This window comes from Peromyscus maniculatus, chromosome 8 (genome assembly GCF_049852395.1).
Source record: "Peromyscus maniculatus bairdii isolate BWxNUB_F1_BW_parent chromosome 8, HU_Pman_BW_mat_3.1, whole genome shotgun sequence".
Classification (NCBI taxonomy): domain Eukaryota; kingdom Metazoa; phylum Chordata; class Mammalia; order Rodentia; family Cricetidae; genus Peromyscus; species Peromyscus maniculatus.
In genome coordinates this window covers 61,156,667-61,181,467 of record NC_134859.1, presented here as the reverse complement: position 1 = coordinate 61,181,467, position 24,801 = coordinate 61,156,667, and the positions used below count along the sequence as shown (strand labels likewise).

At 45.6% G+C, this 24,801-nt stretch overlaps 1 protein-coding gene and 1 non-coding gene across 11 annotated transcripts in view; one reads left to right on the top strand and one right to left on the bottom strand.

The window, feature by feature from the left end:
• Window positions 1-24,801, bottom strand: part of Smyd4 (SET and MYND domain containing 4) — a 74,903-nt gene that overhangs the window by 8,855 nt on the left and 41,247 nt on the right. For 8 of the 10 annotated variants that reach the window (XR_013041746.1, XR_013041749.1, XM_076542891.1 and 5 more), the window contains 6 exons: window positions 10,774-10,956; window positions 10,175-10,338; window positions 7,459-7,591; window positions 6,489-6,605; window positions 6,239-6,362; window positions 4,858-4,998 (listed from right to left, as the gene is read on the bottom strand). Coding sequence is in view for 8 of the 10 variants with exons in the window: in XM_076542891.1 (XP_076399006.1) it covers window positions 4,858-4,998; window positions 6,239-6,362; window positions 6,489-6,605; window positions 7,459-7,591; window positions 10,175-10,338; window positions 10,774-10,956 (862 nt within the window). In the remaining 2 variants the exon portion in view is untranslated. Of the gene's footprint in view, window positions 1-4,857; window positions 4,999-6,233; window positions 6,363-6,488; window positions 6,606-7,458; window positions 7,592-8,919; window positions 9,570-10,174; window positions 10,339-10,773; window positions 10,957-24,801 lie in introns of those variants that run through there. The other 2 variants (XM_076542892.1, XM_076542893.1) reach the window with 2 other exon arrangements.
• On the top strand, window positions 22,998-23,100 carry LOC121831847 (U6 spliceosomal RNA). Its single transcript, XR_006075450.1, has one exon. It is a non-coding gene; the product is annotated as a U6 spliceosomal RNA (small nuclear RNA).

Below are 24,801 nucleotides of genomic sequence, written 5' to 3'. Positions count from 1 at the left end.
TGGCTATGGGATTAAGAACCTCTTGCAGAGGACTCAGGGGTGGGTTCCCAGCTCCCACGTGGTGGCTCACAACCCTGTATAGCTCCAGTTCCAGGGAATTTGATGCCCTCTTCTGGCCTCCATAGGCACTGCATGCATGTAGTGCACAGACATGTATGCAGGCAATAATACCATATCCATAAACATTTAAAAATCATAGCCGGGTGGTGGTGGCACACACCTTTAACTCTGTGAGTTCCAGGCCAGCTTGGTCTACAGAGTGAGATCCAGGACAGGCTACACAGAGAAACCCTGTCTCGAAAAAAAAAAAAAAAAAAGTCATTATCTGTATGCATGCATGATGCGTGTGGGTGCCACAGCATGCATGCATATGGAAGTCAGGGGACAGTTGTGTGGAGCTGGTTCTCTCCTTGTACCTTTATGTGGTTTCTGAGGACTAGACTGGAGTTGCCAAGCTTGTGCTGTAAGTGTCTTTTCCTGCAGAGACATCTGTTACCTCTACCCACCCTGTTTTTTACGGACAGTCTCTCACTGGCCTGCATCAGACTAGGTAGACCAGGTTAGCTGGCTGGCCAGTGAGACCCAGGGATCCATCTGTCTCCATCTCACCAATACTGGGTCACAAGCATGTGCCACCACATCTCACTTCTCTTCACATGGGTTTTGGGGGTTGACCTTGGGTTCCTGTGCTTGGAGGACAAGCTAAATTTTAACAATTGGGCCTATTTATTTATTTTTTAGTTTTTAGAGCCAGGGTTTCTTTGTGTAGCCCTGGCTGGCCTAGAACTAGTTCTATAGACCAGGCTGGCCTCAAACTCAGATATTCACCTGCCTCTGCCTCCCGAGTGCCAGGATTAAAGGTGTGAGTCACCACCACCCAGCTTGTGTGGTTTTATTTTTTAACAAGGATTGATGTTTATTTTTAGTTACACGTATATGTATGTGTCTATGTGTAGATATGTGCATAGTGTGTAAGTGCTTGCAGAGGTCAGCAGCATCAGATCCCCTTGAGCTGGAGTTACTGTGGTTTTGAGTTGCTGGCCACCAGGAGTGGGAACTGGAATAGCTGGCCACCAGGCTAGGAATTGAGCCTGGGCTCCCTGCAAGACTAGCATATGCTTAACTGCTGAGCCACCTCTCCAGCCCTCTTATTTATAGGCAGGGCCTCACTATGTAGCCCTGGCTGGCCTGGAACTCATTATGTAGAACAGGCTACCCTGAAACTCAGAGAGATCTGCCTGCATCTGCCTCCTGAATGCTGGGATTCAAATTGTGTGCCACCATATCAAGCGTAAATGCTGTTTCATTTTATCTCTCTTTTTATTTACTTTGAAAGATTTATTTTTAAGCGTGTATGTGTGTGTGTGCAGCACAAATTCTAATTGGTCTTAATAATAAAAACCTGGAGTCAGATATAGGGGTAAATGCTGCAAGATCAGAGAGACGAGAGAGCCAGCCACAGCCAATCACCTCTTACCTCGCCAACTCCTCAGCCTGAAAGAGACTGCGCTCCTGTCTCCTCCCACCTTATTACTTATTACACACCCAGCCATGTCACTTCCTGTCTCCACCTCCCGAGTGCTGGGATGAAAGGTATGTGCTACCACTGCCTGGTTCTGTTTTTCTTTAGACTGGACCAATCTTGTGTAGACCAGGCTGGCCTCAAACTCACAGAGACTTGTCCACCTCTGCCTCCTGAGTGCTGGGATTAAAGGTGTGTGCCACCACTGCCTGGCCTCTATGGCTAACTAGTGGCTTAGCTCCGCACTCTGATCTTCAGGTAAGCTTTATTTGTGAGATCACAAACAAAATATCACCACATGTGTGTGCACGCACACTTGAGTATCTGTGTAACTGAGTGTGGGTGCCCATATAGTCCAGAGGTGATGGATCCCATGAACCTGGAGTTACAGGTGGTGGTGAGCCATTCCGTGTGGGTGCTGGGAACTGAACTGAGGTCCTCTGGAAAAGCTGTATGTGCTCTTAACTGCTGAAACAGCTCCTCAGCCCTTTTATTTTTATTATTTTTGTTTTGTTTTGTTTTCCATAGTTTCTCTATGCAGCCCTGGCTGTCTTGGAATATGTGCTTTGTAGACCAGGATGACCTAGAACTCAGAGATCCGCCTGCCTCTGCCTCTTGAGTGCTTAGACTAAAGGCATGCGCCATCATGCCCAGCTCAGCCTTTTCATTTTTGGGACAAGATCATTTGTAGCCCACACTGCCCTCTAACTCTTGACCATCCTGTCTAGCCCCCTGAGTGTTGAGATTATAGGTGGGTTGCTACCATGGCCAGCCCATGCTAGATTTTAAGGCTGGCACAGGAATTCTCAAGCTAAGGTTACATGAAACAATGAGAGATTTATTTTTAGTTTTTATTTATGTGTATGACTGTTTTACCTGCATTTATATTTATATATTTATATTTTATGTGAACCATGAGCATGCAGTGCCCACAGAGGCCAGAAGAGGGCAATGGACCTCCGGAACTAGAATTACAAATGGCTGTTAGCTGCCATGTGGGTACTGGCAAACAAACTCAGTATTTCCAGAAGAGCAGTCCACTGAGCCATCTTTCCAGCCCTGAGACACATACTTTATAACTTTAGGAAATAACTATTTTACAAAGCATTTAAAAAAAGCTTCCATAGATATATATAAAATAAGGCTAATATGTAAAAGTCTAAACGTCTACTATACATTTACATATTTTATGTAACCGAGTACATATTTTACAGAGGTAACAGGCTCTTAGGAACAAAACACACAGTATGTGTTTAGACTGGAATAACAATAGAACCATCTGTATGACTAAACTTTTTTCCTGAAAAAACCCTACCAAAAAAATCTTACAGGTTGGGGCTGGAGAGATGGCTCAGAGGTTAAAGGCACTGCCTGCTTTTCCAGAGGTCCAGAGTTCAATTCCCAACAACCACGTGATGACTCACAACCATCTATGAGATCTGGTGCCCTCCTCTGGTGTGCAGGCATACATGCAGGCATAACATCGTGTGTACATGTATAAAATAAATAAATAAATAAACCTCAAAAAGAAACAAACAAACCTCTTTGTCAGAGTAAGTTAACAGACAGCAGGAGAATCAAATTTTGACCACTCTCCATTCCACAGATGTCTGACTGCTAACTATCTTCCGTCACCCAGCTTCCTGGAAAGCTGCTGTCAGGCATCTTCAGGGCTATTTATTTCCTGATTGTAATGCCATGGCAACTAACAGCCACTTCTTGGGCATGGCCAGGGTGGGCAAGTTCTCAAGAGCAGTGCGTACAAACTTGGTTTTCTTTCCCACTAACTCATCTGAACACACTGGTCACCAGTGATAATGTAAAGAATCAGTCAGAAAATCCCATAGTTACCTGACCCTGGGGTCTGGCCCACCACTACACACCAGTGAGGAAAGGGGCAGGCTCCTTCCCTCTGTCTCAGTTTGAAACCATAAGCAGCAAAGTCTACAGCCTCAGCACTGGGGGCCGGCAGGGATCTGGGGACACAACCATGAGCCACACACTCGACCAGTGAGCCACACCCCCAGCTGCCTATGGAAGGTTCGGCAGACTCTTGATTCTCTTCTTTGTACCCATTACTTTTAAAGCTAGTACTTGGAAGGCTGAGGCAGGAGGATGACATGTTTGGAGCTAGACTGGCTTACAGAGTGAGAGCCTGTCTTCAAATAAACAAACCGAGTCATCTACTTCAGGTTTGCTAATAAATAACTCAGACAGGAGGTGTGTGTTATAACGTCATTCCTTCGCGTTTGACGTTTATTAATACCTGGACAGTGAGTCTGCCAAGAAGGTTCAATAAAAGCCAGAGAATACAATTAGAAAACTGCGGGGCTGGAGAGATGGCTCAGAGGTTAGGAGCACTGGCTGTTCTTCCAGAGGACCTGGGTTCAATTCCCAGCAACCCACATGGCAGCTCACAACTGTCCGTAACTCCAGTTCCAGTCCTTCTGACACCCTCATACAGACACACATGCAGGTAAAACATCAATGAATATAAAATTAAAAAACAAAAAAGAATTAGAAAACTGGTAGGAAACAAATTCAGAGTTGCCATCCCAGGAAGAAACTGCCCAACAGTAAGACAGCCCCATGTTTATTTCTCCATTCACAGATTACACACCACTAGTTTTAAGGAAGAATTTAGGGAAGCAGGATACAGTAAGTGTACCTGTGTATCTCTTGAGGTAGAGTCACACCGATTTCTTGCTGTGTGTTGTTTTTCAATTACAACACAAGACCAAGAGTTGAGGTTCCCACTGGAGTGGTACACAGCACTCATTACTACCAGGAACCATGGGAATGTTCCAGGGAAACAGACTCATCATTTAGTGAGATGAAATGAAGCCAAAACCCTAGGCTAGTGTCAGCTGCCTGCAGATCATCTGCGGCCCTTGAAAGCACTCAGCTTCCAGACGCTGGTGTAACTCTTTTTTTGTTTTTTGTTTTTTTAGAGACAGGGTTTCTCTGTGTAGTTTTGGTGCCTGTCCTGGAACTCACTCTGTCACCCAGGCTGGCTTCAAACTCACAGAGATCCACCTGCCTCTGCCTCCCGAGTGCTAGGATTAAAGGCGTGCGCCATCACCATCTGGCTGGTGTAGTCTTTTCTGGGGATGGGGAGTTTCTATCAGAGGGCAGGCAGTCAATTCCTGCAAACAGCAGCCGTCTGCACAGTGCTCCTGACCACCATGTTTCCCAAGTGCTCCCTGCCATCAGGACACAGCTCAGGACAGCTGGGCAGGGCCTGTCCTTTCTGATGACAGCTCCAGACCAACAGAGCCTTTTTACCGCATGTGCCAGAGTTCCCTCCCTCCCCGTGGGCTGGATGTGTACTCTACCCCGAAGGGATGAACGGCAGGTCCAGTAGACAGGATTTCATCTCCCGGAGCTCCTGGACCTCATCACTCTCGGGGCCACAGTGCACCGACAGGATCTTTTCCGCTTTCCGGATGGTATTCAGAGCCTCAGGGACTGCCAAGCTGAACAAAGGGAAGAAAACTGGTCAGTTCACTCACTCACTCAAAATGAAAGCCAACTCCTTTCTGGACAGAGGACACAAGGGTCAAGTCCATTCCATCCTCCAGATCTCATGGAGGGCACAAAGGGTCTACATTCACCACGCCTTCCAGGATCTTACCATCTTCAAGGACAGATAAGAAACTTTCACAAGCCTACCGCAAAGCAGAGTTTGAGAAAACTCTGTGTGTGTGTGTGTGTGTGTGTGTGTGTGTGTGTGTGTGTGTGTGTGTGTGTGTGTAGACTCCAGGACCCCGAGAAAGACAGGCACGTTTTAAAACCTTAATCAGCATTTGTCCAGAGGTGCTCACTTTAGGGTGCCCACGTCTCACCTGACTGACTCTGTGTCCTTCCTTCTCTCTGACCAAACATGCTGTTTTTATGTCGGGGAGCAGGTCTAAGCTAGCACTTTCCCTTATCAATGTACACTAATGAGTTTTTAATCCAGCTGGAGGTACGCTACCCCCACAGACACATTACCAGTGGGGACGTGTTCCTCTTCCAGTGATCTCAGCGGCAGCACTGGGCGAAGGAGCAGCGGGCACACCCACTCCGCTCTTGTCTTGCGTGTGCAGTGGAGGGGTGGAACCCAGGGCCTCGGGATGCTAGGCAAAGGTGCTACCGACGGGGCCATTCCCCCAGCTGCCTTTTTAACCTTAAAGCAGGGATTCTCAACCTGGACGTAACTCGGGGACGCCACTGTGGAGGCTGTCCTGTGCACTGCAGGTGGAGCCTTCACCCACTAGATGCTGGCAGCACCCCCTCCTTCATCCCTAACAATCAAAACTGTCTCCAGACATTGGCCAGTGCCACCCGAAGGCAGCGTTCCTTCTGCTGGAAAACAACTGCTTTAAAAGGAATAGGATGCAAACCAGGGAAAAGGCAGAGGTCCTGGGTTGACAGTGGCTGGGAAGCCAAGGGAGGTGTGATTCAGCCAAGAGGAATGCTAGCGGGCGGGCGGGTGAGGCTGCCTGGAAGCCCTCCCTGGGAAACTCAGTTCAGATCTGAGAGCTTTCTCCACTTCTCTCAGGAGGAAAGTCAAAGCTTCAAGTCTGTCAGTGAGGCAGAGGGCAAGGCTCTGTCCTACAGAGGAAATAGAAGAGCTTCAACATGCTTAAAAGCATTGTAGCAGAAGTCATTCACTGAAGTAACTAGTAAAACGCAGAACAGTACGTGCCCTGCCTAGGAAGAGGAAAGACCTACCCATTGAACAAGACTTGGGCCAGTTTGAAGAGCTCATGGCCAATTTCAATGCTGGATGGCCCATGGCGAGCTTCAACCACACGGACACTCTTCTGGACATGGGCAGCAGACTTTCGCCAGTCTCCTGTGGGAACAGTCTCATTTCAGAAAAGAACCACCATCTGCCCAGGGCTCTCAGGATGAGGAAAGCAGAATGGAGGGGGAGCCAAAGAGACTGAGCAGGGCCACAAGTGAACACGAGGCCACGTACCTAAGGCAGCGTAGGCCTGGCCCAGGCCATCTTCAATTTCCCCCACAGTGGTGTGCTCTGCTGACAAGAAGCTCTCGGCAGCCTCCCGGCATCCCAACAACTGTTGAACAGCTTGCTCTATTGAGTCAAAGGAAAAACACCTCACAATAGACACAGACCTGGACACTGGAGCCCAGATTACAGGTTCTCTATTGGCTGGGCCAATGTGGAAATACCCCCTTATTTCCCCGAGTCAACAACCCAGCATTCCAGGAAAGCTGTTGTTCCTTATGTTTTCTCTTTCAGTAGAAAAGGGTGCTAGATGAGGCCTCTCCACATTTACCCCAGGCTCCCAATATCCACTCTCCAGTACAACCAACCCCACAGCCCACACTACTGCAATCATTACTTCTCTTGACTCTAGGCTAAAGGTCAACTTCAGAATCTTGGCTAAAACAGGTGAAATGGAGTCCTACCATGTCAGGGTCTAATAGCAAGTTTCACAAATCCCCTTCTGAAAAGAAGAGCTCCCTCCCTCTCTCTCTCTTTGTGCCGAGGCTAGCTATGAAAACTCTGTCCTGAGCCACAGCACCAGCTCTGAGCAGGGTCCACCGCGGTGGCTGAGGGCAGAGCCATCTTCCCCAGACGGATTCCTCAGTCATCAGGCGGAGAGTTAAGATAAATGACATGGGACTTTGGGGCCACACAACGCTCATGGAAGTCAGAAAGTCTTCCTGGTGCTCGAGGTACTGGAACTACCTATAACAGCTTAAACTATAACAGCTTAAACCATCAGGCACTCTTTCAAGGACACTGGACTACAGCTGGTTAGGGTTTGGTCTCCCTGGCCTATATGGCCATCTTGTGGCTGGTGCTGGGATAATGAAATTCAAGTCCTCGTTCATTCACTGAGGACTAGTCTTGAGTGCAAGGTGACAGCAGAATGAACACAGGGAAGATGCTGGAGAGCAGAAGCAGGAGTCAGCCTCACCTAGTTTACCATTCCGGAGGAGCTTCTGGGCCCCGCAAACCTGCTGCTGAAGGTCCTGGAGGCGGGAGATCAGGTGGTCCTTGCTGACGGATTCTGGGCAAGATTGGTTGCTGCAGCTCAGCACATCATTTCCCTGTGGAAGCCGGTTCTATCTTTACTCTAAGCCAGAGCAGTTACCAGCATTGCATGCTGCATGCACTGAGCTACAGGGCCACTGACCTGATGGGGAAAGAGACTCCTGCACTAACACATTGCAAACAAGGCCTGAGTGAATCTGTCTAAGAGCAATTCTGGTGGGAGCAGTAGCTGATCCCACACCGAGATTTCATTTTGGGACAGAAACAATATAGTCTGTAATGCTTTCCACCTCAGCAGCCCCCCCATCTCTTTTGGGGAACAGGTCTTTAGATGATGGACATATGTATACTAGTTATTAAAAAAAAACCAAAAACCATAAGAAACCCAGTCATAGAAGGTGGGATGTGGTGACGCACTGCTATAACAGTAGCACTTGGGAGCCAGAGGGTTTGAGGCCAGCCAGGGCTATGTAATGAGCTCTAGACCATCCTTGCGGGGAGGAGGGAAGAGGAAGAAGAACCCGAAGAGAAGAGAGATACGGCTCAAAGGACAGCATCATCTTATTAAGAATCTACTGGAGGGGCTGGAGAGATGGCTCAGCAGTTAAGAGCACTCACTGGCTGTTCTTTCAGAGGACCCAGGGTTCAATTCCCAGCACCCACCTGGCAGCTCACAATTGTCTGTAACTCCAGTTCCAGGAGACCAGCCACCCTCACACAGACATACATACAAGTAAAACACCAATGCACATAAACTAAAAATAAATAAATCATTAAAAAAATAATCTAGGGGCTGGGGATTTAGCTCAGTGGTAGAGCACTTGCCTAGCAAGCACAAGGCCCTGGGTTCGGTCCTCAGCTCTGAAAAAAATAAAAATTAAAAAAAAAAAAATCCATTGGAGAAAGCCAGGTGTAGTTCTAAAGGCCTGTAAAAACCCCAGTACTTGGGAAGCTGAGACAGGGGAATCTCAAGTTTGAGGCCATTGTGGACTATGAAATGAATTCTAGGCTAGTTGGGTGTGATGGTTTAAAAATGGCCCCCAAAGGGAGCGGCACTATTAGGTGTGGCCTTGTTGGAGGCAGTGTGTCACTGTGGGGGTGGGCTTTGAGGTCTCTTTTCTCAAGCTTCAATCAATGTGACAGTTGACTTCCTGTTGCCTCTAAGTCAAGATGTAGGGCTCTCGGGCTGAAGAGATGGCTCAGAGGTTAAGAGCACCGACTGCTCTTCCAAAGGTCCTGAGTTCAATTCCCAGCAACCACATGGTGGCTCACAACCACCTGTAATGAGATCTGGTGCTCTCTTCTGTATACATAATAAATAAATAAATCTTAAAAAAAAAAAAAAAAAAAAAAAAAAAAAAAAAAAGATGTAGGGCTCTCAACTCCAGCACCATATCTGCCTGCACGCCACCATGCTCCCCGCCATGATGACCTCTGAAACTGTAAGCGAGTCATCCCAATTAAACGTTTTCTTTATAAAGTTGCCATGGTCATGGGTCTCTTCACAGCAACAGCAAACCTTAACTAAGACACTGGGGATACACAATGAAACCCCATCTCAAGAGAGCAAGAGTGGGGGGCTAATACAAAAGGGTGCTCGGCCCCAGCATGGCGGTACACAACTTTAATCCCAGCACTCGGGAGGCCGAGGGCAGGTGGATCTCTGTGAGTCCCAGGCCAGCCAAGGCTATACAGCAAGACCCTGCTAAAACAACAAACAAAACAAAAAGTGCTAGGTAAGACCTCATATTCACCCTTGGGTTTACGATTTTAGCTTCTGAACATAACGAATTCCACTTCCAGTATTCCTAACAAGAATGCCATCCTCTGGTAGTGGAGAACATTTTTCATCTGGGCAGGACTGTCGAAGACTCCAGAGTCTATGCCATTTTCTGGCAATAGCAGCTCAATTTCTCTAAGGATCTATGCTCCCTCTCCCAAGGTCAATGCCCTTAGCTGAGGGGCTCAGATGTGGTTCCTTCCTCTGGGTCAAATGGCTGAAGGAAAACTCTCTGGGTCGGATTTTCCCAGTTTCTACATCAATGATACACAATAAGACTTCTGGTCAGACTGACTTTGGACTGGCATACATTTTCACCCTATTGGGCTGGGTGGACAGGAGGCTGAGGTGGTGACAACCATCTTGTCACCATACGAGAGGAGTGTGTCTGGTGAGGCTAGCACAGAGAGAATGGGGTTGAGAAGACAAAATCTGGGGGCTGCCCCTAGATTAAGCCGTATCTGAAACTGTTCTCTGGAATGTTGTTTTATTCGATGGGGCCTCACTTGAGATTGGCCTCAGACTTGAGATCCTTCTGCCTCAGCCTTCTGGGTGCTGGGATCACAGGCGTGAGCCAACTACCAGGTCTGATACAGAACTTGTGGTGATTTATTTGAGCAAGTATATTTCTAGTTTTTTTTTCTTCCACTGGGTCAAAGTTAAGATTTTGTGTCATTTGTAAGGAAAACATTATTAAATCCCACCTGACACTGTGGCTGTTCTCAGGATCGGGCAACATGTTTAGATGGCTTACTGAAATGGAAGCAATAATAGTGCTCTCAATATACCCCCAGTGGTTTCTCTTAGCCACTCCTTTGGGCTGGAGCACTGGCCTCTGGGAACAGTAGGGAGGACGTACCTGCATGAGCGCTCTGCACCTGCTACAACAGAAGGCTTCCCACTTGGGCTCTGAGGCCGCTCTGAGCGTCTCAGTGTGACAGGCTGGACAGCTGCAGTCAAAGAAGTACTGGGAACTCAGCTTCCGCCGCCTCTCGGCGACACCCATCCGGCTCTCGTGAGGCCCTGGAGAGAGATCACCCACAGTTACTCTCACATCAAGAGGGTCAAAGACTACTCAACAGAGGGGCTGGGATGTTCGTCATGTGACTGAACTGGAAGAACTGGGCTGGGGTTCTGGCTCAGTGACAGACACTAGTATACATGAGGCTGGGTACTATCCTATCATCTCAAAAGAAACAACAACACATGGGTAGAAGTGGATAAGCTTCCAAGCTGCGAGGGCAGGAAGAGAAAGAAGCCGAGAAGATGCTCTTAGCCTATCTTCAGGATATGCAGTCTACAGGAATTCAGCATCGAGAGACATGGCTCACTGCCCTCAACGGACCTTTTTGTTATGGCCAGAAGACCTTTTTTATTGGCCGAAGGATGCATTGCCTTTTCCAGGAAAAACACAGAGGATGGGGCAGCGCAGGGCAGCAGCAAGAAAGGCTGGCTCACCATAGCAGTGCACAATCTCCTGTCCCCTTCTGATGGGCTGTGCTGCCCGGACGGTGGCGACAGTGCCAGCGAAGGACACACTAGTGTTGGGGCTGCAGGAGTGGTTCAGGAGGCTGACGACAGGGAAGACGCCCGTGGCAAGGCGTACCTGCCTGCTCCTGGTAACGATGCTCTCTTTAGACCCTGAAAGTGCAAGGACAGAAGGAAACATGCATCAGGACATTTGTCCTGTCCTTACATCTGTTCTCAGAAGATGAACTGAGCAGCTGGGCCCGAGGCCCATCTGAGTCATGGCTCGGCAGCCGGATCCAGTATAAATCGGGTGGAACATGACTCATAGCAAACTCTGGTCCCCAGGAAGCAAAGTGAATGAGTCCATGAAAAGTCCGCTGGAGCCTAACCATTATGCCTGTGTGTCACTCAAAAATCCCAATATTAGAATTTATAAAAAATAATAAAAAAGGGATTATCAGTAGGGAACTTTCTAGAGTTTCATAATGTTCACAGGATGCAGAACCATAGTACCCCTGGGATTATCTCCCCAAGATTTTTAACGTCTGGGTGCTTTTGTTTAACTGGTCTTTGGTTAGTTATTGGAATAAGTGTCCTAGTTAGTGTAGCATATTTTATATACTTACACAGACTTAAGTGTGTATAAAACCCTCAGCCTTCTTTATCCTGCCCTTTGTCTAACCTTTTCGGAAACTGCTCTGCAGTCTCATGTAAGCAAACTGTCTGTATTGTTTTACTGAAGGCAGTCTCACATCCCAGACAACCTCTCTGCAGTACACTCAGCCAATTCAGACAACTGCAAATATGGAAGGAAGAAAAGGGGCCTCTAGGCAGTCAGGCGTCTGCATGAACATTCATGCAGACGCGAGTTGTTCACACTCATGTGCACAGCTATGTTCGTGTCAGGTTTCTGTTGCTATGGCAAAATCAATTTTAAAAAAGCAAAGGAAAGGTAGGCTGACTGATGCATGCTTGTAATCCTAGCATTTGAGAGGCTAGGACAAGAAGATAAGCCTGGGACCCAGAACTGATCCTGGCTCAGACAAAACAAAACAGAATCAAAACCAAACCCAAACCCAACCAAAACAAGCGAGAGAAGAGGCACTGGGGAGCTCTCCTTCCACTGTTCCCTGCCTCCCCAAAGTTAGCGGTGGTCAAGGCTCTAGCAAGAGGATCTGTGGGTGACAGGTAAGATCCAAACTCTAACAGCCTACGTGCTCTTCAAACAAAATGCTAACTGATTTGTTATGCGGTTTCTCAGGCCAAAGTTCAGAAGCAGATAACTACCATGTGGGGATATATGGCAAGGTTTTCTGCCAAAGGGAGACAGGCAGTAATAGACTAGAGGGGGCAGAGAACCCCTAAGTGTGACACAACAGTCCCAGGACAAAGAAAACCCCATCCCACTCCAATGTCATCACACGGGGACATTCCACTTGACCAGAGGCTCCTAGAAGGACTGCAAACCTACAAGGGCTTTTCTAATAGTCAAACATATGCAAGGAGTAGTATGATACATGTAAAGTTGGCTACCCGGAAAGGCTTCAGTTAAGATCACAGCCTCAGTTTAAGCAGGAGGAAAATCCTATTTCCAACAACCTGGTTGAGATGTGAAAACTGGTACTTAAAGGGACACGGTTTTCTAAAAACCTGGGAAACTCAGATCACTGTGCTGTCACGGTACATGTGCCAGGAATCTCAACTAGTTGTTTATCAGAGAAGTAACTGGTCTGGATACAAATGTAATGAACAGAGAAAACACCACGAACCATCATGTAAAAATGTTCTACAAAGGAAAAATTAAATATCAGAATTATGTTGTCTCTCTGCAGACAATTCTATTATCTGTTGCTATGGGGGACAAGCACAGAACATGTAAATACAATTCGCAGGGAATCCAAATGACTCAATTTTAGTCAATAGTTGTACAAACTGCATTAAAATCTTTCATCAGAGCTTCTCCTAAGTGCTCAGCTGATTTGAGTCCCTCTCCTCGCCTCCAATGCCTAGCTTCTGGAAGATGTGCTAATGAGCAGTGCAAATGCTAAAAGGTAGGCAGCAGGAAGGAGCAGTACAGGGCACGAACAATTTGTCATCTGAATAATCAGCGTCTGCATAATTAAAAGTTGACTTGCATTCTCAACTACTGATAACTGGCAGTCTGTATTAGAACAGTTGCTAAAATTTTCTCGGGAAAAACTGATTGCGCCACAGTGAGTAATGTGAGTTATTTATAGACCATCCTCGAGCAGAAGTAGGCTCAGGAACTGAGTGGGTGTTGGTGTCAGAGTTGAATGTCTCTCTAATTATTTCTAAAAAATTGAGTATTGATTTTTAAAAATTACTCAATATTTTGCATTAGTCATCTATTAGTGGAGATAATAGGAAGAGAGGGTATGTACGCACCTTATCAACCGAATTTAATGGGTGACATTTTGTATATAAAAATAAGTGTGAGTGATTCTCTAGCAGGAGTGTACCTTGGGTTTAAAAGCGTTCCCTGGTACATTTCAAATGGGACTCAAGAAGAAGGAAAACAACAGAAAGACTCATTTGCAGCCGGGCGTGGTGGCGCACGCCTTTAATCCCAGCACTCGGGAGGCAGAGCCAGGCGGATCTCTGTGAGTTCGAGGCCAGCCTGGTCTACCAAGTGAGCTCCAGGAAAGGCGCAAAGCTATACAGAGAAACCCTGTCTCGAAAAAACCAAAAAAAAAAAAAAAAAAAAAAAAAAAAAAAAAAAAAAAAAAAGAAAGACTTATTTGCATGTCTAGGACACAGCTGCCCTGATAAATAGTCTGTAAATGAGAAGTGTGTGGAGGTGACCAGGACCAAACTGAAATAACCCAGAGGGCAGTTAGCTGATTCCAGACCACACAAAGCCTCATCAAGGCTTGTTAAGACATGAATCCAGATGCAACACAGATGTGCCCTTCCTACGGGGACAGAACCACACACCCCTCTACCAAGAATATCATCAGTGGCCAGACCTATCCCTGGAGATGGGAACAGAGAGAGGTTTTTGAGGAACTTTGATTAAAAAGAATTTATGCAAAGATAATAACATACATTTTTACAGGTTTTTGTCAAAGTCTATCCTAGTTAACGCTTTAATCCTTCTTCTGTGCCACTAATGAAACAGCTGCTAATGAAATTCAATGAGAACACTAAACTGGGAGGTGTTGGAACCCCAAAGAAACAATAAAAAGGGATATAACGAGATTAGAACTATGAATAGACTAACAGAATTAGACAGTAAGAAAATGAAAGCGAACATTGCTGGTGGCATGTAACTGGTACGACTCACCTGGAGGGCAAATTTGCAGTATGTATCAAGCGCCTTAAACATGTTCCTATGGAAATATTCTTAGCACTTAGATTGTTTCTATTACAAAAACCAATTAAAATTACAAAAAGAATACATGGTAGTTATGCAAAAATTAGAAACTGAAAATGACAGAGACAAAGACCGTTATCTAAAGTCCAATTAGCAGGTCCAATGTTTGGATATGTTGTCTTTGCAGTGGCCCTTCTAGTTCTATGTATGGAATTATTACTGTTATTATTTGGATAGGATCTTGCTATGCAGCCCAAGCTGGCCTTGAGTTCACCATCCTCCTGCCTCAGACTCGAGTGCTCAGATTGTAGGCATGGAGCATCATACCTGGTGGATGGAACTTCTAACATAATTTGTGACAAGGACACATGGTGATTTGTAAGTTATTTCTTTTCATGTAATATGCCATGGCCGTTTAAAAAATTGATCTACAATGCACTAAAAATGTAAATCAAAAGCAAACCAAGTATCTTGGTTGGGGCTTTTACCGTTGAGATAAAACACCATGACCAAAAGGTACCTGGGGAGGAAAGGGTTTATTTCTTCTTACAACTCTCGGTGACATGCCTTTGCTAAGGGAAGTCAGGGCAGGAATCCGAGGCAGGAACTTGGAGACAGGAACTAAAGTGGAAGCCGTAGAGGAGTGCTGCTTCCCGGTTTGCTCAGCCCTTTTTTATATACACCACAGACCACCTGCCCAGGGGTGGTACCACCCAGTGATCTGTGCCCTTCCACATCAACCATTGATCAGACTTGCCTACAGGCCAATCTTAGGGAGGTATTTTCTCAATTAAGATTCCTTCTTCTAAGACATATCTAGGTGTGCACCAAGTTAACAAAGACTAATCAGGACATCAACAAAATGACTGCCAATCTCACAGGCAGAATGGCATCTCGATTTAACTTCTATAGAGTGGGTATAGACTGACCATTTTTATCATGATAATGTGCTTGCTCATGTGTACTTATAAAAATGTCATCAAGAGGCTGTGGGTGTAGCTCAGTTGCTAGGAAGCACGAAGCCCTGTGTTTGATTTCTGACACGCATACACCCAGAACAAAATAAATATATACAGACTGCATGATGTCACAAGTTAAATTCTGCTGGGCATGGTAGTGCATCCCAGCATGTGGGACATGCAGGCAAGAGAGTCATGAGCTCAAGACCTTCCTCAGCTATGTAAATGAGTTTTAGGCCAGCCTGGGCTACCAGGGACTCTGCCTCAAAAATTTATTTCCAGTTAAGTATTATTATTTTATGTTTATAAGTATTTTGCTTGCATGTATGCAGTACCCTCAAATCCAGAAGGTGTCAGATCCCCTGGAAAAGGAGTTACACACGGTAGTGACCTGCCATGTGGGTGCTGGGAACTGAATCCAGGTCCTCTGAAAGAGTGGCCAGTGTTTCTAACCACTGAGCTATCGCTAAAGCTCCTTTTAGTTAAATATTTTAAAAAGCAGGAACTTCTAGAGCTTGAGGAGATGGCTTCGTTGGTAAAATACTTGCTACATAAACATGAGGCCTGAGCATGCAAGTAAAAATTAGGCATATATTTAATTTCTTCTTAGACTTATCTGTTTTGTTATCTGTGTGTGTAAATGGCATGGGTGTGGAGGTCAAAGAACAACTTTGGGGAGTCGGTTCTCTCCTTCTACCAGGGGAAACCCTGGGATCAAACTCAGGTCATCAGACTTGGCAGGAGCAAGCTCCTTTACCAGGTGAGCCATCTCGCTGGCCATTAACAGGTATATATATATATATAATACTCTGACTACTACACTTCTTTTCCACTTAGAAATCAATGTTGTACATCTTTCCTTGTAGACTGCCTTTTGTTTTGCTGTTTTTGGCAGACATCACGCTCATGGATTCCTCTTCCATGGTTTGCATCCATCAATCACCCAGTGGCTAGCTTGGTTCCTGGGTGGCTGTGGTAAGCAGGGCTCTAGTGAGACTATCTGCTGAATTCTGACTGTGGGGATGGCCCTCCGATGCCCTGTCAGTGAGAGAGCAAAACCTACTGCCTTTTCTTAGCAATTCATGGACTTTTCTAAATGTTTACTGGTGTCTCCATAGAACAAAAGACAAGACATGAATGCAGGGGAGCTACAAACGGGAAAGGAGATCTATACTTCAGCTCTCTCTGGGTATACCACTTCCAGGAACCGCCACATGTTCAGCTGTCCAGAGCTCTTCATTTTTATTCTTCAAAATTATTTTTCTTTGAGACAGGGTCTTACTGTATAGCCTTGGACAGCCTGTAATTCACTATGGAGACCAGGCTGGCCCCAAACACACGAAGATCTACTTGTCTCTGTCTCAAGTGCTGGGATTAAAGACATGCACTATCTTGCCTTGTTTATTTTTTTGAGACAAGGTCTTGCTATATATCCTACACTGGCTTTCAGTTTGTAATCCTTTTGCTTCATTCTCTCAAATATTGGGATTACAAGTGTGCTGCCATCATGTCCACCATTGAAGATATAAATATCTATATCTTTTGGTGTGTGGATTTATTTGTGTGGTATGGAGCACGTGTGTACGTGTGGAGCCTGGAGGTTGATGTTGGGTGCCTTCATCAAATGTTCTCAGCTGTCTTATTTTTTATTACTAACATGTATCTGAGAGTATGGGTACACATGTGCCATGGCATACACGTGGGAGTCAGCTCTATCCACCCGCTTTCACATAAGCTCCAGGGATGAGACTCAGTGTGTTAGGCAAGTACTTTTACCCCCAGGACCATCTTGCTAGTCCCAACTTACTGTTTTTGACAGATTTTTGTCTGAATCTAGGATTCACTGACAAGGGCTAGGCTCACTAGGCAGTGAGCTCCAGATGTCTGTCTGCTTCTCCACACCCTAGGGTTACAGACACACATCGCCAACGCCTAGCTTTTTACATGGGTGCTAGTGATCTGAACTCAGGTCCTCATCTCTCCAGTCTCTTAGAGGCTCCTAATTTTTAAAATTTAATAAATTATTTTTTGAGACAAGGTCTCATGTAGCCAAGGCTGACTTCAAACTCATTTATATCGCTGAGAAGACTAAACTTTCTCCTGTCTCTACCTCACAAGTACTGGTGCGCACCACCATGTCCAGCATGTTTAACTTCTGCCTCTCACAAGCTCCATATGCATTTGTTTGGTTTTGCTTGAGAGGGTCTCAGAGTGCAGTCCGGTACTTGCTGGCCTCTGCCTGTCCTTTGGACAGATCCTGTCACACAGCCCTGACTGGCCTGGGATTTGCTGCAGACCAAGCTGGCCTCAAACCTGTGATTATTCTCCTGCTTTTGCCTCTTGAGTGCTGGATTAAAGGTGTGTACCGCCACCCCCGAGCATCCTAACAGACTGCCGCTATATCTCCAGTCTGTTTTTGCCCCCAGCTTTGAATTTGTGGTCCTCCTTCAGCCTCCCCAGTACTGACTATAGGTGTGCCTAACTGTTCCATATTGGCTGTATTTTTAACATCCATTCCCTTTAAAACTTTATTATTGCTATGATGTGCGTTGGTGCACGTATGGAGGTCAGAGGCACTTACATGGTGGCTCACAAACAAACATATGTACCTCCAGTTCCAGGGGACCCAATGCCCTCTTCTGTTCTCCTTGGGTACTAGGCACACAAGTGGCACAAAACCATATAATAGCAAAGTACCCAAACACATGAAATAATAAAATAAAATTTAAAAAATTAATAGAGGCTGGAGAGGTAGTTCAGAAGTTAGGAGTACTTGCTACTCTTTCAGGGGACCTGGGTTTGGTTCCCAGCACCCACTTGGTGGCTCCCTACCAACCGTCTGTTACTCCAGTTCCAGGAAATCTGATACCCTTTTTCTGGCCTCTTTAAGCACTGCATGAAGGTAGTGCACATACACACAGCAGACAAAACACCCTTATATATAAAATAAATAATAAAAATATTAAAAATAGGGGCTGGAGAGATGGCTCAGAGGTTAAGGGCACTGGCTACTCTTGCAGAGGTCCTGAGTTCAATTCCCAGCAACCACATGGTAGCTCACAACCATCTGTAGTGAGATCTGATGCCTTCTTCTGGTGTCCAAGCATACATGCAGGTAGAGCACTTGTATGTATAAAATAAATAAATAAATCTTAAAAAATATTAAAATAAAATAAACAGGTAGTGCACACTTTTTTTTTTTTTTTTTTTTTTTTTTTTTTGGTTTTTTTTCGAGACAGGGTTTCTCTGTGTAGCCCTGTTTGTCCTGGAACTCACTCTGTAGACCAGGCTGGCCTTGAACTCACAGTGATCTCTTTGGAGGCAGAGCCAGTCTGGTCTACATAGTGAGTTCCAGGTTAGCAGGGCTGTCTCAAAATTTAAAAAAGTATTTTTATTTTATACGTATACTTTATATTGTGTGTGTGTGTGTGACATCCACGTTCTTTGCAAGAGTAGTACATGCTTTTATCTGATGAGCCATCTCTCTAGCACCTCCCCAGTCTGTGTGTCCGTGTTTGTGTCCGTGTTTGTGTGTGTCCATGTGTCTGCCCTAGGAAATGACCTAATTCGAGAGCCGCTTTCAACTGTATTTCTGGCAGGCTCCTGTGTATCCCAGGCTGGCCCTGAACTCTTCACACAGTGTAGGGTGATTGATCTCCTGTTATCCCCCACGTGCTGGGATTCCAGGTGTGCTCTGCTCTGCTCCTTCTTCTTTTCTAAAATTATGGTCAAATATGCCTCGTCAAAGTTTTGAAGAACTTATGAGGCCTGGTGGCAAATTTCAAAGTAAAAACAAATAGGGCCTGGGCTGTAACTCCGTGTTGAAGTGCTTGCCTGGCATGGGTAAGGCCCTGGGTTCAATCCGTAGCACTGAAAAATAATAATTAAAAAAAAAGTTTTAAAGAACTCACATGACACACGTGTGTATGGAGGTCAGAGGACAACTTCCCCGTCAGTCTTCATCTTCTCCTGAAACGGGTTCTCTTTGTCAGGGCATGTATGTTGCACTGTGTGCATGCAGTGTCCGCAGAGGCCAGAAGAGGGCGTGGCATCACCTGGGGCTGGAGTTACAGGGAGCTGTGAGCCACCATGTGGGTGGCTGGGAATAGAATTTAGGACCACTGATCTATCTTGTCAGGTCCTAACAGAACTATTTTGATAACTTGATTTTTTTTTTTTTTTTTACAAAGTGTTTTTCTACTTCTAGAACAATTAAGGCAATTTGTATTTTCTAAAAGTCGTGTCTATGTAACATTCTTAAATTTAGCATCCTAAAATTATGTAATTTTAAAAGAGGAAGCTGCGTCTTGTTATGTTACCCAGGCTGTCCCAGAGCTCCTGGGCTCAAATGATCCTGACTAAACCTCCCAAGTAGCTGGACTATGGGTGTAGACAAGTGTGCTGGTGTTACTTTGTTACAAGCCTGCCTCAGCTTCCTGAGTGCCTCGATTACAGCTGTGTGTCACTATGCCTGGCTGAGTTCAGAGCCTCACATGTGCTAGGTTAGCGCTTTACCCACTTGACACATCCCTAGCCGCTGACCCCTTCAGGCTGCCTTTGAATTCATTTTGGCTCAGGCAGGTCTTGGGCTCAAGATCCTCCTGACTCCGCAGCAGCCAAGTGCTGCTTCTTTTTCAATTTTCATGTATTTATTTTTATCTGCATGGATGTTTCCCTTGGATTTATGTGCACTCCATGTATTCCTGGTGCTCAGAGGCCAGAAAACAGTGTTAGATCCCCTGAGAGAGTTACAGACAGTTGTGAGTCACCATGTGGGTACTGGGAATTGACCTCAGATCCTCTGGAAGGGCAGCCAGTGCTCCGAACCATTGACTCACTTTTTTAGTAACTGGGAATACAGAGCCTGCACTACCAGCCCTGACTACAGAATTCTCTGACATGAATGAGTATGTGTACCCCTAAGTATGCTTGCTGGGCCCAGAGGCTGACACAGCGTGTCTTTCTAGAGTGTGCTCTACCTTATTACCTTAGTTTTCGAGATTAGGGTTTTCACTGGTTCACCTATGGTCACTGGCTAGAGGGGAGGAAGGAGGAAGTGCCTTGGATCTCCTGCCTCTGTCTCCTACTGGTGGGATGACAAGAGCATGCAGCTTTTTCTGTGGGTGCTTCAGATCTGAATTCAGGTCCTCACACCTGCACAGCACACACTACTCACTGAGCCACTTTCCTGGTATAATTCCCTAGCTAGAGAATGTTACTCACTGAGCCACGTCTCCAGCCCCTATCCAGAGACTGTTAGGTTTACCAGATCTCAGTCTATATCAAGAATCTTTAAACTGTGGTCTGTGGGCTAATTCCTACCTGTTGCCTATTTGTGTATAGCCTGTGGCCTAATAATGGTTTTCATACTCTGTGTGTGTGTGTGTGTGCTTGTGCATTTGTGCCTGAGTGTGGGTGTGAGTGTACACGTGTGTAGGGAGGTCAGAGGACAACCTCTGTGTCAGCCTTCATCTTCCACCTTGTGGTAGTTTGAATGTAACTGGCCTCCATAATCTCACAGGGAGTGGCACTACTAGGAGGTGTGGCTTTGTTAGAGTGGGTATGGCTTTGTGGAGGAAGTGTGTCACTGTGGGGGCAGGCTCTGAGGTTTCCTACGCTCAGGATAGTGCCCAGTGAGTCAGTTGACTAACTGTTGCCAGCAAGATGTAGTAATCTCAGCTCCAGCACCATGTCTGCCTGCACGCCACCATGCTTCCCATCATGATGACAATGGACTGAACATCTGAAACTGTAAATGAGCCACCGCAATGAAATGTGTTGCTGTGGTTGGGCTGGAGACATGGCTCAGAGGTTAAGAACACTGGTTGCTCTTCCAGAGGTCCTGAGTTCAATTCCCAGCAACCACATGGTGGTTCACAACCATCTATAGTGGGATCTGTTGCCCTCTTCTGGTATAAAGGCATACATGCAGATAGAGTACTCATACACATAAAATAAATAAATCTTAAAAAAAAAAAATAAGGGGGCTGGAGAGATGGCTCAGAGGTTAAGAACACTAACTGTTCTTCCAGAGGTCCTGAGTTCAATTCCCAGCACCCATATGGCCAGCACCCATATGGTGGCTCACAACCATCTGTAATGAGATCTGGCTCCCTCTTCTGGCCTGCAGGGATACATACAAACAGAACACTGTATACATAATAAATAAATAAAAATAAGGGTTGCCGTGGTCATGGTGTCTCTACACAGCAATAGAAAGCCATAAGACATACCCGAAACAGGTTCTCTTTGCTGTTCAGTGCTGTGTATGCCAAACTAGCTGACCCATGAGTTTTCAGGAATTGCTCTATTTCTGCCTCCTATCTAGTTAGAGGAGCAGTGAAATTACAGAGGACCTTACTTCACCCAGCTTTAGGTGTTTCTGGGGATCCGAACTCAGGTTCTCAAACTTGTATGACAGTATTTTACTCACTGAACCATTTTCACAGCTGGGTTTTGTTGTTGTTTTTTAAATGTTTAAGTAGTTGAAAATAAACCAAGAATAAATCTGAATATGGAAAATTGCAAAAATCGAGATCTCAGTGTCTATAATGCACTTGGACGGAAATCAGGGCGGGCTCACTTTTGTGACTGTGCATTGCTCACAGCTGTTTTTGGGCTACGCAGCAGAGGTGCACAGCTGTAACAAAGCATTCGGCCTGCAAATCCTGAAATGTTTATACCATCTGGTGCTTCATGGAAAGTTTGTGACTTCTGATCTATGAGATCCAAGTTTTGATAGATAGATACAGCTACCAAATCCCCAGGTTATTATGTAATCTTGGTTTCGAGATCCTTAATATATTTGCCCAGTCAAAGTCAGAACGGCACACTAAATTTTCTTACAACAAAGGAGTTTTTGCCAAGCTCCTTCTTGTACACTTAACCATTTTTGTTTTATAGATACAATCTCTGTTTCTGAGAGCTACCACTGATAATATATTTCAGTATGGAAAGTCTCCTTCATAAAAATAAAGTGTTTTGATTTATTATATATCTTACTTTGAGTTCTGCTATTTCATATTAACACCAATACCCTGGTTTACTTGTGATTCTTGACATGCCCAAATATTGTTACAGCAGTCACTTTTGTGAATGGAATACAGAAGAATCTTAATTTTCTGTTTTCTGATTCACTTAAAAAGAGTGCTTAGCCGGAGAGTCTAGCTCATTTACTTTCTCCCGACCCCCACCCCCCGACAGCATCTCACTAGGTAGCCCTGGCTGGCCTCGAGTTCACAGAGATACACCTGCCTCTGCCTCCTGAATGCTGAGATGAAAGGTGTGCACCCATGCCTGACTGTCCATTTACATTTTACAGGACAGACCCATTTTCACTGATTACCTTTTGCTTTGTGAAAATACAAGATGGCTCAGTGGGTAAAGCACCTGCCATGTAAGCCAGATGCCAGATGCCCTTAGCTTGATCCTGGTGCCCATGCTAAGTGGTGGCTGGCATCTGTAAGCTCAGCATGCTTAGGGCAAGATGAGAGGTAGAAATAGAAGTGGAATGTATGAAGTACAGGGGCAGAAACAAAAGTGATTCTGCCTCAAAAACAGATAGGAGAAATTCAACTCCTAAGAGCTGTCCCCTAACCTTCACCCAGCCTCTCTGTCTGTCCTTCTCACACTCCGAAGTTTAAAAAGTTTCCCCCCAGAATGAACGATGGTTTATACCATTTCAAAAATTACTAGTACACTGTTTCACTATGTGAATAGTGTTCTTAATTTAAAAACACAGAGGACCTCAAAAATATAGGAGCAGCCACTAATATGCAGCGATTTTGGATATTCCAATATTCGTTTATTCTGTGTGGGGGGAACACATGCCATGTGTGTATGAAGGTGAGAGGACAGCTGTGTAGAAGCAGCTGGTTCTCTCCTCTGCCATGTGGTCCTGAGAATATAACTCAGGACCTATGCTCTCAGCACATATACTAAAAAATTAGAATGATATAGAGAAGATTAGCATGGCCCCTGGGCAAGGATGACATGCAAATCTGTGAAGTGTTCCATTTTTATTTCAGCCAGGTGGTGATGGTGCATGTCTTTAATCCCAGTACTTAGGAGGCAGAGGCAGGTGGATCTGAGTTCAAGGACAGCCTGGTCTACAGAGTGAGATCCAGAACAGCCAGGGCTACACAGAGAAACCCTGTCTCGAAAAACCAAAAACCAAACCAAAGAGAAACAACTCAGGTCCTCAGGCTTAGAGACAAGCACTGTTCTAGCAGAGCCATTTTTCTAGCACAGATTTGGATGTTTTTGTAGCAGTGGTTCAAAGAGGGAAAGAAGGGCAGAAAAGAAAACAGAGACTAACTTGAGATGTGGTTTGATAGGACCATGGGCCATATAAACGCTAGTTTTCAAATTCCATTACTTTAAAATGGGCAAAAGATCCATGTCCCAAAGAATGCCTACATACTGTATAATTTGGCAGCTGAATTAAGATCTGTAGACATATACACACACAAAAAAAGGATAGCAAAATCTGGACGATATCACATGAGAAGTCTGAAGAGTCTAAAGTTTAAAGCTTCTACAGTTTAGTTAGGCTAACAGTGTTAATCTGTCAATAAATCCTAGGTTTTATCTCCTTTCTTCCCATTTAGCAGAGAAAAGAAGATGAGATGGCCCAGCAGTTAAGAGTACTTGCAGGCCCGGCGTTGGTGGCGAATGCCTTTAATCCCAGCACTCGGGAGGCAGAGCCAGGCGGATCTCTGTGAGTTCGAGGCCAGCCTGGGCTACCAAGTGAGCTCCAGGAAAGGCGCAAAGCTACACAGAGAAACCCTGTCTCAAAAAAAACCAAAAAAAAAAAAAAAAAAAAAAAACCAAAAAAAAAAAAGGAGTACTTGCTGCTCTTTCAGAGGACCTGGGTTTGATTCCCAGCACCCACATGGTGCTTCCTAAGTTTCTGTAACTCCAGTTCCAGGGGATCTGATGCCCTCTTCTGGCCTCTACAGACACCAGACACACATGTGGTACTCAGACATACACAAAGCACTCATATATATAAAATAAACCTTTTTGCTTATTTGTTAGTTTGAGTACGTTCTGTCTATATGTAGTCTTGGCTGTCCTGGAGCTTGCTACGTAGACCAGGCTGGCCTCCAATTCACAGAGCTTCCTGCCTCCCTCCCAAATGTTGGGATTAAAGGCCTGTGCCATCATACTAGGCAAAAAACGAAACAAAACAAACAAAAAAACTTAAGCAGCACTTTCTCCCCCACCCCCCTCATATATTTGTGTGATGTCTGTGCATGTCTGTGTGTGTGTGTGTATGAGCTTGCCCATGGAGGCCAGCAACTGATGTTAATTAAGGATTTTCCTTGATCACTCACTCTCCATCACACACACTGAGCTTGGGTCTCTCCCTTAAGCCCAGAACTCACCAATCTGGCTAGTCTGGTTAGCTAGCTTGCTCCAGGGACCCTGCTGCTCTCCACTGTGCTGGAATCCCAGGCAGGCTGCCACACTTGCTCAGCGTCTGCCTGGGTCCTGGGGATCCGAACTCCAGCTCTCAGGCTTGCAGAGCTAGTGCATCCCCCACAGAGCCATCTCCCCAGGCCTCAACGGCATTTTCTGACAAAATGAAGACCACTCAATAAAAACACTGGAGATGGCGGAGGAAGGAAAAGCATGGGGCCGCCGAGCCTGACCACCTGAGTTTGGTCCCCAGGACACACATGGCGGGAGAGAACTGACTCCTGTGACTGTGACACGCAC